At 55.6% G+C, this 14,492-nt stretch overlaps 1 protein-coding gene across 1 annotated transcript; it reads right to left on the reverse strand.

The window, feature by feature from the left end:
- Window positions 1–1,341: 1,341 nt before the first annotated feature.
- CIBAR2 (CBY1 interacting BAR domain containing 2) lies at window positions 1,342–12,303 on the reverse strand. The gene is made up of 8 exons (XM_081106812.1): window positions 12,166–12,303; window positions 10,023–10,257; window positions 8,209–8,277; window positions 8,019–8,120; window positions 7,025–7,129; window positions 3,695–3,808; window positions 2,332–2,433; window positions 1,342–1,672 (listed from the first exon to the last, which is right to left on the reverse strand). The coding sequence occupies exons 1-8, from the start codon at window positions 12,183–12,185 to the stop codon at window positions 1,529–1,531; spliced, it is 891 nt and encodes a 296-aa protein (XP_080962938.1). The 5' UTR covers window positions 12,186–12,303; the 3' UTR covers window positions 1,342–1,528.
- Window positions 12,304–14,492: the final 2,189 nt, after the last annotated feature.

Below are 14,492 nucleotides of genomic sequence, written 5' to 3' on the forward strand. Positions count from 1 at the left end.
CAAGTTGCAACCTTTTACTGACTTTAGCAAAGCTTAAAACTGCACTCACACTTCCAGAACTCTGAGTGATGGCTTTCCCCTCAGATTCGTTCTGATCCTGTCGGCCGAGGGCCTCCAGTTCTCCTGCCTCAGCCCCAGATGCTCTGCTGCTCTGAAGAGGCCTCTCACCTCTTCCCATACCTGGGACCAGGGCCTCACTCTTGAAGGCATTTCTTCATGGCATGAGGAGTGGCTGTGGCTCTCCTCTCCTTACTCAGACATCTGCACAGGTTGCTTGGGGAACAACAGGGGAGTTTGCTCAGTGAGGAGGAGGGGAAACCAAGGGATGCAGAGGGAGGAAGGCCACCCAATCCAGTGGCTCAGGGAGACCCTGGAGTCATGCTGCTTCCAGCCCTGCCCACCCCACCTCTTACCTGGGGCCCCAAAAGAGAGAAGTTAGAAGTTTTGTTGCCAGTTTGCAAGTGACCCCCAAGGAGATGGTGACAAGGAAAACTCTTAGCCAACTGTCCAACCCTGTACTTAGAACAGTTGTTCTCTGGGTATGTTGGGGCCAGAGGGGAAGGGGAGAGGTCCCTTAGGCAGTCAACTTATTTAATGAGCACCTACTCTGTGCCAGGCACCACCAGGCTCCAGGACTACCAGATGAATAAGCAACTTATTCATCAGTGGGGTTGGGGTACAACTGAAGTTTTTAAAAAGTACATTTGTGTGTGTGTGTGTGTGTGTGTGTGTACATATATGTGCTTATAGTATCAAGTATAAGATAAAAGATGTAGTCAAAATGTGACTATATATAATATAATCTATGAATATGTTATTTTATAAGTTACCTATTATATAGAAAATTTAGAATGCTTTAGTTATTTTTAGAATGTCCTTCTGGGTGGAATCAGGGTGGGCTTCCCTGAGGAGGTGCCAGGGAGCTGGATTTCGGGTAATAAAATCACTGTGGTGAGGATTTTAGTCCTGCAATGATTTCATGAGTAAAGTGTTGCATTCTCCTCTTGCTGAGAGAAAATCATATGCCCACCCCTTCCTTGACCTGCATCACCCCTCCACTTCCCTGGACTTCTGTGATGTGTCCCCCAGTCCCAAGGTCATCCCTGCACACCATGTTCATGTGTTATGGGATGAATCAACTTACATGTTGACGTCCTAACTCCCAGGGCCTCTGAAAGTGGAAATAGACTCTTGTAATTAGTGAGGATGGGGTCATACTGGATAGGGCAGTGGGACTGGCGTCCTTACAAAAAGAGGGAATTTGGACTCTAACACACACACAAGTTTAAACACTCAGGTTCCCAGATCATAGTGGGAAATGAGAGTCAGCACGAGTCAGGTCGGGAAGCACCCATTGTTTATTGAACACCTACTATGCACCGGGCACCATGCTGGGCACATTGAACCCCAGGGCACCTGGGAGGCGAGTGATACTGTCCCTGTTGTGCAGATGAGGTAACAAGCTCAGAGGACATGTGATTCGCCAGGGATATGCAGCAGAGACCCCCCAAACATCCAGGGCAGGCCCCTAGTTTTCTGACTTGGAAGTTCTGGTCCCATTGATGGAGTCCCTAGCCCAGCCCCTGAGTTCCTCCTCCAGGTCCTCCTCAGCGAAGTCGTCCTCACTCTCCGCCTCTTCTTTTCTCTGGCTGCGCATGGTGCTCTGGGTGCTCTAAGTAATAACCATCGTCATCATCACAGCAACATCAATGATAATAATTGACCATCAATGACAACGACGGCCACACGTATTGAGCATTTTCTAAGTGCTTTGCGTAGATTTTTTTCACCTAACACTCACCACAGCCCTATGAAGGGGGGACTGTTATCAGCCTCACTTGGCAGGTGAGGAATCTAAGGCACAGGGAGGTTAAGGATCTCCCATAGCTTCGGAGCAGTGGTTTGGATCCAGTCGGCCTGGCTGGGGCCATACTTCCTCCGCTGCCTTTGGGGAGAATGATTCAGAAAGCAAGAGACACCCTCTGTCCCCCTCGCCCCCACCCGCTGGGTGGCTGAACCTACCCTATTGGCAGGAGGCGGCTTCCAGTCTTGACTTATGCTACTCGGTTAATAAATACTCAGAGGATCCAGAGCCCTGGCTTCCCAAGTGCATTTCTGCAGGGTGCCTCTAGGGGGCGCGCGGGACACGTGGCGGCAGCACCGCTGGGCTCCCTGCTTTATCGATTCCTTTTCCAGGCAAGTCCAGGTCAGACTCGCTGGCAGCGCCTCCTTCTCAGCGTCTCCTTTCAAACCCATGTTCTCAGAGTGATTTCGCTTTGTCACAGGTTTGACAGACCCCCCCTCCAGCCCCCGCCCCACTCCCATGCTCACCTGGCAGGGGCGAGACCACGGAGCAGCTGCGGAAGGAGTGGCGTCCCTGCGGGGCCGCGCGTCCTTGTGCCCAGAAACGCCGCGCATCTTGGCTCTAAAATCCTGCCACGGGGAGACTCAGGTGGGTTAGATCCAATCGGGAAACAGAGATCGGGTGTGAGAGTGGGAAGATGGGGGGGCACTGCTAACACCGCCGGAGCCCCCGCCGCCACCGACCTCTCTGGGAACCTCCAGTTCAGTATTCTACGCCACCTACGACAACCCCGGAAGTGGGCGTTCTCACCCCGTTTTACAGATGGGGAAACTGAGGCCCAAAGGCTGGTACACGTCCAGATTCGCACAGGAATGTTAGGGATCACTCTCCCGCCACAGGAGTATCACAGGGATGAGTGAGTGCAGGAGAGCCCGTCCGATCTGTTAAATCTAACCTCATGTGGTGGTTTTAAAGCCTCTACAAATTCGTTGACATGTCTCCCACTAGGAGCTGGAATGCAATCCTCCTCCCCTTGAATGTGGCCTGAGTGACTCACTTCTAAACAGAATGCAGGAGAAGTGACACCAAGTTACTTCTGAGGTTCGGTCACCAAAGGTGAGAGTTTCCTCCTGGCTCGGTCCCGGGACGGACACTGGCTCCTGGACCAGCGGCCATGCTGTGGGGAGGCCCACGCCACCCAGAGAGGCCACGGGCAGGTCTTTGGGCTCCGGGACCCACCCAGGACCCAGACAGGGAGGGCTTCGTGTGCGTGGGACTCCTGCAGTTGTCCAGGGCCCTGAGCTCAGAAGGAACCCACTGTCGCCGTCAGGAAACTCTTAGTAACTGTTGGGCAGCATGGCCCACGTTTTCATTTTGCGCTGAGCTCTGCAACTCCCGTGGCCTGTCCTGTACCCAGATGACAGCCATCAGCTGCCAGACGTGAGCGAGCCAGCCTAGGACAGGGATCCAGCCCCGCTACGCCTGATTGAAAACTGACCACAGGCCCAAGCGAGGACCACCCAGGGGCGCTCACCAACCCCAGGACCACCAGGGACCAGGACAAGTGACTGTATTTACACCCCGGGGAGTGGCCGTTGTCAGAGGCCACAGAGGAGGCGCGATCTCCGTCAGCTCAGACGGGTAGCCAGCACCTGGTGAACACCCAGACAGCAGCGCGCATCGGCCTGGAGAGGCTTGTTGTCATTGTTGATTCGTTTGCTTGTTTTTAAACTGGGACCCAGGGGCAGGTGTTTATAACAGCTCATCAGAATGAGTCTTTCAAATGATAAAAATTACAAAACGTTGCCAACAAAAACCGCTTCTATCAAGACAGAACCCAAATCAAATTCAGCTTAGGCCACCAGCCAGAACCGGGCACCTGGGACCCACCTGCAGATCCCCCTCCAGGTCGTAGTTCTCCAGCGTCTGGAAGGCACTGGAATACACCTCCACCGCTTTGGCGTGGAAGACCATCTCAATGGTCACGAAGTCCGAAAAAATTTTCTGTGGGGAGGGAAGTGCGAATCGCATAAGCAACACTGTCAAAAGGGGAGCCCTGGGTCACCTCGCATGTGGACAACCTGGGGGGCGAGGAGGCATCAGTCGTCTTTATGAGGATGGGTCCTGGGTCAATGTTATTTTTAATTTATTCGAACAGACAATGCATTCCCATTCAAAAGCTGCCGTGCACAGAGAGCTTATTCCAGAAATGCAGAGGCCTCCTTTCTCAGTGAGGACTTGCCGAGGGGCGTCCTTTCCTCAGCTCTGCACCCTGGGCTCATTCACTCGGCTTTTAAGGTTGATGGCCACAAAACTTCAGCCTCTGCCACCCATGAACTGTGAGGGGGTCTTCCAGGAGAGGGAGGGGTGTTGCTGGCAGACATGGCTCAGCCCAGAGGCTCCACAACCTGACGAGTTACCACATTAAATGTAATTAGATATTGGCTTCTCTTGATCAAATGGTTCAGCTTGTCTCAGTAAGCTCTTTTAGAGTTCCTACTGCCCGTTTGGCCCCAGTGGAGGCTCCTACTGTGTGCAGTGCCTAGTACAAGCTCCTACTGTGTGCCAGGCCTGAACAGAGACTCCTACTGTGTGTCAGGCCCCAGCAGAGGCTCCTTTGTGCTTGGGGCCTACCACAAGCTCCTACTGTGTGCAGGGCCCTAGCAGGACACGGGCTTGGTGTCAGGGAAGGAGCCTGAAGTTTGGAAACACACCACTTTAGGTAACATGGGAAGCACCTGGGAGAGGCAGGCCAGAGGAAGCCCGCAAGGCAGCCTGGGAGATGACGAGGAGAGTGTCCCAAGGCTGGTGGGATTACCTGCCTCCTCCCCTCCTGCCCCTGGCAGGCAGGCTGGTGATGGCAGCTGAGAATCAAGAGGCGGGTCACAGCCTCATCCTGCCTGGGGCCTAGGGAATGACATCCTCTCCAGCCTCAGTTTATTTTTCTGCACCGTACGGACAGGGCAGTCCTGTTCACAGAGCCCCATGAGGATTCAATGAGCTCTCAGTCTGCTCCTGGCATCAGCACCAGCGCCATCCGGGAGCTTGTCAGAAATGCCAGTTCTCTGGCCCACCCAGCCCCACGGAGTGGAACCCAGGCCAGGCTGCTGCTCTGCGGTGTCAGGAGCCCACCAGGTGACTTCGGACGCATGCTCAGGTATGGGAACCCCCGTATGAAAGTGTTACTGACATTCTTTTAGGGGGGCTGGAGAGGAAATCTGATCATTTTATTAGAAGTGTGACCTAAAATCAACACGGTGGTCATCATTATTTTAAGTTCTGGATGTTTATCTCTTAAAATTTGGAGGGGTGCCCTAACTGGTTTGGCTCAGTGGATAGAGCATCAGCCTGTGGACTGGAGGGTTCCAGGTTCAATTCCGGTCAAGGGCATGTACCTTGGTTGTGGGCACATCCCCAGTAGGGGGTGTGCAAGAGGCAGCTGATCGATATTTCTCTCTCATCGATGTTTCTAACTCTCTATTCCTCTCCCTTCCTCTCTGTAAAAAAAATCAATAATAATAAAAAAAAAAGACTGATTTTAAAAAAAATTTGGAGGGCTTCTTGGAGTGGCTTGGTTAACTGTCCCTTACCAACTTGACCCCGGAAGTTTAAAGGATGCGCACTTTAAACTGCAGCTTGTGGTGGCCCCTGCCCGGGGAGGGAGGCCGAGAATCTCGTGCTCTCGCTGGCGCCTTACAGAGCCCTGTTTTCAGGCTGCAAACATCAGGTGCTTAATAATGGCCAGCTGGTGGCTTAAGTCCTGCCTTCAACGTACATGCTTGAGCACTAATTACCACTGTTGGCTCATTTGTTTACTCATTTCCCAAACATTTACTGAGTACCGTCCAGCACCCAGCAGCAGGCCACAAGCCAGGCAGGGGTCTGCTCTGTGGACATGTGGTGTGGGAGGCGGGCAGGGGGCAGCAAGTTCTCCACCACACTCTCCCCGCCCCGATGAATGGCATGCGGCTTGGGGGGCCTGTGGCGGGGCAGGATGTCAACCCCATGAGGACAGGGGCCTTGCTTTTCTGGCTGTGGTGTCCCCAGCCTCAGGCATAGCACCTGGCACATAGGAGGTGTGTACTGAACGTTTGTTAGATTAAGGAGTAAACTAAAGATATAATTAATCTGTCCCTGGGCTAACTGCCCCTAGAGGGAGCAGACCAGAGTGTATTAAGAACGAGGCTGGGACCTGGCCAGCGTGGTTCAGTGGTTACACCAACCAGGGGGTTACATTCGATTCCTGGTCAGGGCACATGTCTGGGTTGCGGGCTCGATCCCCAGTAGGGGGAGTGTAGGAGGCTGGCGATCAATGATTCTCTCTCACCAGTGATGTTTCTCTTTCTCTCCCTCTTCCTTCCTTTTGGAAATCAATATAAATATATTTAAAAAAATAGAATGGGGCTGGACTGGTCTGGGAGTCCAGGCAACTTTCCCTGAGAGTCAAAGGCCTTCTTGGCAGTGGGCGGAGCCTGTGCAAAGCTGTGGTACTAAGGGGCCGGGTGCACTTGAACTTGGAATGGAATGTCTATGATTAAGCTTGGGGGCGGGGCTGGGGCTTCTGCAGCCTTGGGGAGGATTCTAGGCCTTTCTCCTTGGAACCAGGGGAGTCACAGGAGGGTGTTGAACCTGGGGGTGACAGATTGGGGCTGCCTTTGGTGAGATCGTCAAGGCTAGTTTGGAAAATGGACTAGAGGGGGGTCAAGTGAGCGCAGGGGCCTGTGTGATCAGCTTGTCCTTCAGACCCCAATGCCCGGAGGCCCTGATGTAAGAGCTGGGCTCTGGGTCCACGGTCCTGGGCTGCACTGGGGTGGCATCCAGGCGGAAGGAGGAAGGCATTTAGAACTTCATGGAGAAAAGGAGGAAGTCAGGGCAAGTCCTGTGGGTCCTTGTGTGGAAAGGAAGGGGTTTGGGGGTGACACACTCTGCCAAGTTCTCCTGGTGGGGAGCTGGGCCTGGGCGTTGAGGGGCAGGGCTGCCGAATGTTGGCTACTGAGCAGGCCAGCTGTGAGGGACAGCTGCCCAGAGCAGCCGGCCTTCCGCCCCGAGGCCAGGATTAGGCCGGGATTAACTGTGCCGGGAGCTGAGTGGGCACAAGCTAACACACACTCACACATGCGCACACTCTCTAGGCACACACACACACACACACACACACACACACAGACACACACACAGACACACACGCGCTCGCAGCACAAGCAAGGCAGCCCGCCCCACCTGCAGGTCCTTTAGCTTCTGCGTCTGGAAGGCGTCGACCGTCTCCTCCAGCTGGTGGGTGGTGCGGCTGGCGTCCACCGAGGCCTTCTGCACGCTGGCCTCTGCCTGCCGAGACAGACGGTGTCAGGGAGCTTCCGTCTGGATCCTCTCGTCCTGCTGGTAGGCCAGCTCTCCCGCCTCAGGGGTCCCTAGACAAGTTGGTCATCGAGGAACTGGCCGAGTAGGACCATGGCTAAAGGCGCAGGCGCTGCTTAGCCAGATTCACTGGCTGCCTGCGTGACCTCCTGCAAGTCACTCAACCTCTCTGAGTCTCCGTGTCCTTGCCTGCGAACAGGGCACAGCGATGAGACCGACTTCCCAGGGCTGTTGTAAGAATTAAGCAGTGGGCACCCACTGAGCGATTGTTATCACAGGTGCTCCACATGGAGAATAATTAATTCCTGCATGTGGAACATCCTCAACTTAATTAACTAATTCCTGGGTTCCTTTGATTGACCTCTGTATGACCCTACTTCGCACAGGCTTAGCCTGGGTTTTAGAGGGCCCTCAACTGAGTTTAGGTTTGCCCCGTTCGTTCCTTGTGACCTTGGGGAAGTCACCTTGCTTAGCCCGGTTTCCTCATCTGGAAGTGCCTACCCGAGTGAGTGCTAAATAGGTGACCTGAGAAGGGGGTGATTGCTGAGCGGCTGCTTCGTGTCAGTGGTGGGACAGACCCCAGGGCTCCTGGCCCCCAGGCTCACCCCGCCCCCTGACTTTCCTATCCTGAACCCGGCACACACCTGCCCAGGGAAGAGCTCACCTCGCCGTTGTGTGAGGTCTTTCATTACCTGCGTGCGATCTACCTTCCCCAGACAGACCTGTGACTCTCACCTGGGACTGAGAGAGATGTTAAGGAGACAGGCTAACCAGCAGCCCCCACCAGAGGGCGCCCATGACAAACGGTAATCCTGGCCCCGAGGTCCGAGGCCCCAGGCCGGACGCCAGGGGAGGATACAATCGTTTGCCTATCCGAAGGTGACTTCTGCCTCAGTTTCTCCAACTTTTCCAGTTGTTTGATCTCATTATTCCGTATATGTTTGCATTTCTTGATCTCGGCCTAAATGAAGAAAGAGAGCTGTTTCTTGGGTCTCTGGCTCAGCCAGCCCCGGACACTGCACACCCCGCAGGGCGGCGCCCTCACTCACCCGCGTCTGCTTTATCTGAGGCCCATAGAACTTCAGGGGGGTGACCACCTTCGTCTCCAGCCTCTCAACCTGGGGAGCACAGACACGCAGAGAATCAGAGTGGATGGAGCCAGGGAGATGCACCTCTGGCCCGCATGCATAGTGTCGTCACACACACAGAGCTGCCGGTGGGCCTGCAGGGGGCAGGGGAGCACGGGCGCCCTCCCTCACCCTAGGGCTGCGACCAACAGCCTGGGTTCAGGGCTCTGCTTCTCTAGGGCTTGGGCAATACATTTCATCTTGCTGAGCCTCATTTCCGTGCCTGTAAAAGGGGTATAATGACGGTACCCACCAGGGATGGATACAGGAATGGGACCTGTCGCTATTTTACTTCTCCAGACTGCCTGAGGATCTCATTTGGGACGCAGAGCTGACCCTAGAACACAGCAGGATCGGCGAGGGGACGCCTCACACCCCTGAGTCCAGCCTAACACTAGACACTTTAATAAACAATATCAGCAATGGTGTCAATCACAATTACAGCTAACATTCAGTGCTTCCCCTGTGCCCAGCATTGCTCCGAATCAAGACATGGCACCCTAGAGTAGGCCTCGGATGCCCCCACGGGCTCCTGAGAACCTTGATTGCCAGGCGCCACCCCAGAGGTTCCGACTCAGCAGGTCCAGGGTGGCCTGGGAACCTGCATTTCTAACATGTTTCCAGGGAGGCTGCTGCCTTGAGGGTGGGCTCCCTGCGCACCTGGCTCCCCCAGGGCCAGGGGACCTGCACTCCCCACAGGCCCTTCCTCGCCTTCACTGAGGCTGGTGACCCCGTGAGGATAGACACAAATCTAAGAAACCATTTCCACAGCCAACAGGGAGGGGACTTCCCTTCCCTGTCCTGAAGGCATTTCTTTAGGAAACCTGCCGTTGAGAATCGGTTCTCTATCCCTTTGAGATGCGTCTAACCCCTTGTCAAAGCTAAAGAGGCCTCTTGTGGGTTTTGTGACCCAGAAGGCAGTCTTGTCTTTGAAATGGAGACATCCTCTCCGGTTAGGCCCTGGTACCCACTCCAAGCAGTGACCCCCTGCTTGTCATGAAACGGGAGACTTCCCTTTGGGGAAAGACCATCGGCTGGCCCAGGTGCCACCCCGTCCCCAGGTGCAACCAGGAAACCCTGTGTGACAAAGGTGCTGAGCGCCCTCGCCCAGGACCCGTTATCCCTCCCGGAGAACCCGATCACGCCTGGGCGGGCCCCGCTGCCTGGCTGCACCGGCTGAGGTTCTGTCTGTCTGCCCATCGCTAATCCGATCCCCTGCGACGTGCACGTCTGGTTTAATGCTCATCTCGTAGAAAAGCTGCTTTGTTCTTTTCTGTAATCACAGAGAGGAGTTTTGGGGGCTGGTAGGAGATTTTTATTTTTAATTATTTTCTTAATATGCTGCAGTCTCCTTGGCCTCAGCCCCCAGGCTGTCTGTCCCTTCTCCAGGCCCCCTGGGCCCCGGGATGTGCTTCCTGCCTGGGACTCAGGAGCTCATAGCGGCAGGATTCAGGACCAGCCTCCTGGGCCTTCTGGCCTTGTCCACCGCTCATCCAGCCCCCAAAAGCCTCCTGTTCTTAGCCCTGTAAATGGAGGTGTGGCCCCCCACACCCAGGGAGGAGATGTCCCTGGCAGTGACCCCTGCAGGGCTGCCCCCACCCTCTGACCCCACCCTGGCTCTGGCCCTGGGGCCTCTGCAGCCCACTCACCTAGGCCTGCCCACCCTGGGCCTGCCCCCCCCCGCCCGGACCTGCCCCCCGCCCCCCCAGAGCCTGTCCCTCCTTGGCCTGCCTCACCTGGGCCTGCCGGTAGTCCTGCACTTTGGCCAACTCCTCGGCGAAGTTCCTCATGGTGGCCCGCATCTCGGGGTTCTCCGTGTTGGCAAAGTCAATGAGCTGCTTGACCAGCTGGTCGGCCTTGTCCCGCAGCCGGGCCGTCTTCCGGGTGTAGGCGGCCAGCAGCGAGCAGAACCGGCCGAAGTACTTCTCGGCGTTGGTCACTGTGCTCTCCATCGCCCTCACCTGGCTGTCCCTGAGGAGGTGGGGGCCTGAGGGGGCGTCTGGGCAGGACACAGGCTCCCCACCATCACCTTCCCCCTAGTGGCAAGCGCCCTGGCAGGCGTCTGTCCCTGGGGCAGCGCTCAAGGTCAGGTGTCAGCCCATCGAGGCAGATGCGGGAGTCCCGCTGGGTCACAGAGCCGGCCAGTGGCCAGGCAGGAGCGCCAACTCCGGTTCGGCTCCAAGCGCCTGCCCTGTAACCCTTTAGGGGCTTTTGTCCCCCTGGCAGAGTTGTTCTTTATTCCTGGCCGCCTCGGGCTCCTCCTGAAATTCCCTCTCTTCTGTCTTATCCCCAAGTTGTTGAAATTCTCCTTCTCTAAACCTTTATGTTAAACATACTGAAAGCTTTATGTTTAAATGGATGGACTTTCAGGGAGACCAGTTTCAGGTTCCCAGTGGAAAGTACAGTGAGGTTCCGGTACCCTCTCCTTGCGCACGCACACTTCCATTAGCACAGTGGTTCTCAACCTTCCTAATGCCGCGACCCTATAAGACAGTTCCTCATGTTGTGGTGACCCCCAATTTCATTGTTACAAATTGAACATAATTAAAGCATAGTGATTAATCACAAAAACAATATGTAATTATCTATGTGTTTTCCGATGGTCTTAGGCGACCCCTGTGAAAGGGTCGTTCTACCCCCAAAGGGGTCGCGACCCACAGGTTGAGAACCGCTGCATTAGTACATCGTGCACTACTGGGGGACGTTTGTTACACAAGATGAGCCAATAGTGATACGTTATTAACTAAAAGCCATAGTTTACATTAGGGCTTATGGTTCACATGCTGTTTGTGCGTCCTATGGGTTTCAACAAATGCCCGCTGCCCATATCCACCGTCACAGTGTCACAGCGCAGTTCCCCTGCCCTGAAAAGCCGCTCCGTCCGCTCATCCTCCCCCCTCAGCCCCAGCCCCGCTGCATTTAGTCTCCCCTAAACACCCCGGGCACTCATCTCCCGCCCGGGCCGCTCCCCAACTCTGAGCTCCTGTCCCCAGGACCCCGCTGCCTCTCTCCAGTGGACCGAAGGCCCCTGTGCAACCCTCCAGTCACACCCCTGGAGCTGGAAACGGTGAGGCCCCTTGTCCTCCGTCTGACAGACCCTAACTAGTGCACCACTTCACAGTTTGCAAACACTCCGTATGCATTACTCATAGGCCAGGCACTACCACCATCACCGTCTTTAATAAACGAGGGGACTGAGGCCCAGAGCGGTGGAGGGTCTTGCTCCACGTCACACAGCTGCCCGCAGTATCAGCGTCTGCAGGTGGCGTCCTCGCCCCCCATCAGAATCACCTGAGGCACCAGCTAAGCATGCAGCTCCCCAGGCCCCCAGCCCCGATCTGTGCACCAGAATCCCCGTGAGGGAGGCCCAGGAGCTGCATTTTTTAAAAAGCACATCGGGTGATTCAGAGACACCCTCGGGTTTGGGACCCTCCGAGGAAGCAGGCGTGGGAACAACGGGCTAAGGGGCCGGCGAGCTGTGAGAGAGCAGTGATAGAATCAGGCCGGGAGTGGGGTCGGGGCATGCCCACAGAAGGGGGAGGCCTGGCGGGCTTTAAGGCATGAGGAGGGGTTTTCCAGGTGGAGGTGAGCCGGGGAAGTTGGGGGTGGCCTGGAGATTAGCGAATTGGCTTCCTCAGAGCTGTGGGCAGTAATGCTGGAGAAGCGGACAGAGGCAATATTCTGGACGCTTTCTTTTGACCTTGAGGTGAGTGGGGTGCAGAAGAAAGCTCACTCTCATCACTCCCCACCTCCCTGATCCATCCCCATTGAGCAATCCCAGCTGCACCATCTGTCCGCATGCATGGGGTCCTGAAAACCCAGCCTCCCCCGCCCCCTCCCACCTCCCGGCCAGGCCAGCACCGGCACAGAGCCACCTACCTGAAGAGAGCAATGTTCATTGTGACCAGAGGCCCCAGCTGTCCCAGTCTTGGGGAATAAGCACGGGACCCCAGGGGTCCTGCAGGCCCGTGAGAAGCAGGGCAGGGCTGGGCGCAGCTGCACGGTCCTGGCTCAGGGGACGCTGCCACCTGGTTGCTGGGCAACGGGGCCACTCGCAGCTGCCCTGGGAGGAGACTCGGCTGGTTGCCTGACAACCCCTCCCCAGGCCAGCCTCTCCCGGTGGGTTAGGAAGCCCTGCCCAGCCTTGCATCGGCCAGGGGAGTCCCAGAGAGGCCCCCTCTCTCCCCCTGCAGGTGGAGGTTCTTGTGGAACAGGGCAGTGTCCTGGGTCCCCAGGACGTGGACTCAGCCCTGGGCCCAGCTGTGTTTGTGGGTCCTGTGTGCTGAGGCCCCCTTCCTTCCAGGAGGCCACAGGCCTTCCGCGGGGGCCTGGGAAAGGCAGGCAGGTCCTAGGAGGCCTGGTTGCTCAGGACGGCGTGTGGGAAAGCACGGAGGCGGTGGGGGAGCCTCCAGGCCTGTGGAGAATGGAGGGGACAGGGCATCCGCCCGAAGGAGCAGCTTAATTGTATCATCATTCTATTGTTTCCCCTTATTATAAAAACTGTCTGTTCCTTATTAGAAAAGAGAGAAAACACAAAAAGGAGAAAATATAACAGCACATATAAACTGTACTAATTAAATACATTTTACTAATTGTAATATTTGTACATTTCCGTGTATCTACATTTTACCTCAAAGAAAGGCATAAGACACTAGTAACCCTCTCTCCTTCCTTCGACCTCCCCGTCTCTCTTTCTCTAACTTAATTATCGACTCATGCAGGTAATCCTCACCATCTATCTATATAAAAGCCTAAGTGACCGTTTTACTGTTCAACCGGTAGCTATGATGCGCATTGACCAACAGGGGGCAGACGCTCAACACACAGACATGGAAACATGGAACAGGCTGATGTATCTCAGAGGGAAAGGGGAGAGATTAACCAAAGATCTTATATGCATACTAGAGGCCTGTATGCACATAAGGATGCATATGCATGAAGTGGGGTTCCTCGGCCTGGCCTGCGGGGATCAGGCTGAAACCAGCAGTCTGACATCCCTCGAGGGGTCCCGGGTTGCGAGAGGGCGCTGGCTAGACCAATGGATCCCCAGTGCACAAGTTCATGCACCGGGCCTCTAGTAATAACAATAATAAGTAACATCTCCAGGCCAGCCCTGTGACAGCTGCACTCAGAGCCCTGCTGGCTGTTCATTCCATCCTCACACACTCAGAAGCCACAGTGGACTCCTTTTCTTAGCAAAGCAGGAGTCAAAAGTCAGCAGGAAAGCATACTTTTCTGTGACGGTATCTGGTGGACGTGGTCACACCTACAGCTGGCTGACTTTAAGTAGAGGCGATGACCCGTTAATGGGGGGAGCCTCGTCCCATCACTGGACAACCACAGGAGCAAAACCCAGGTTCCCTGGGAGGGAGAACTTCCTCCTCCAGACTGCCCACTGGCTCTTGCCTGGCTCCAGCCGCCCTGTGGGCTTCACACCTGCCGGCCCCCACGATCACCTGAGCCAGTTCCTTCAGGGAAACATCCTCCTGTGGCTGATGGGCTGTTTCTCTGGCGATTCCAACACCTTTAGGACAAGGAGAAGTGCCAAGCCTTGCAGGTTTCTGCCCCTCAGGAGGGTGGGTCTGAGTTCCAGGCAGTGGCCACCAGAGGGCAGCAGAGACCGTCTCATGGGGATCCCATGCGGGGACAGCAAAGTGGGCTGAGTGAGCCCCCAGAAAACACCAGGGGAAGCACATCAGAGCACACACACCAGGGGAGAGAGAGCAGCAGGTCAGAGAGACGGGGCGATGGTTTAATTCACACCTCAGAAACGTTAAGAAACTTTAACAAATGAAAACCACCGTCTAGTAGGGCCCATGGAGACATCTTGTGGCCAGAGAGAGAAAAGCTAAGCGACGGGGAGGGGAAACAGAGGCTGGGGTGGCCTCACCCACCCCAGAGCCCTTCACTGCCCGTGGCTGCAGGGGTGGGAGGTGTGTGTCCTTGAGAAAAATAGCATGGACCCCCTTGTACTCCCCTCCCCCCTTTAGGGTGCATGGCTTTCTCTCTTTCCTATAAATGTATTTTTGCTGAACCACAGAAAGGGTTACAGACATCTTGACCCTTAGCCCAAAACCCAGGGTACACCGCAGAGGAGCAAGGACATTGTCCTGAAAACCCTCGTGTGACCACCACACCCAGAAAATTACACGATGCAGCGCTGGCACCCAACACCCCCTCTCCACACGCGCTTCCCCAGTGGCCCC

The sequence above is a fragment of the Myotis nattereri genome, assembly GCF_964212035.1.
Source record: "Myotis nattereri genome assembly, chromosome: 15".
NCBI classification, from domain to species: domain Eukaryota; kingdom Metazoa; phylum Chordata; class Mammalia; order Chiroptera; family Vespertilionidae; genus Myotis; species Myotis nattereri.

Excerpts from the sequence above, each read along its gene's own strand:
- CIBAR2 (XM_081106812.1), bottom strand. The coding sequence starts at position 12,185 with ATGAACATTGCTCTCTTCAG. Across the intron at positions 8,278-10,022 it reads AGGACTACCGGCAGGCCCAG|GTTGAGAGGCTGGAGACGAA; the intron begins GTGAGGCAGGCC and ends TGTGCTCCCCAG. Across the intron at positions 1,673-2,331 it reads CGTGGTCTCGCCCCTGCCAG|AGCACCCAGAGCACCATGCG; the intron begins GTGAGCATGGGA and ends GTTATTACTTAG.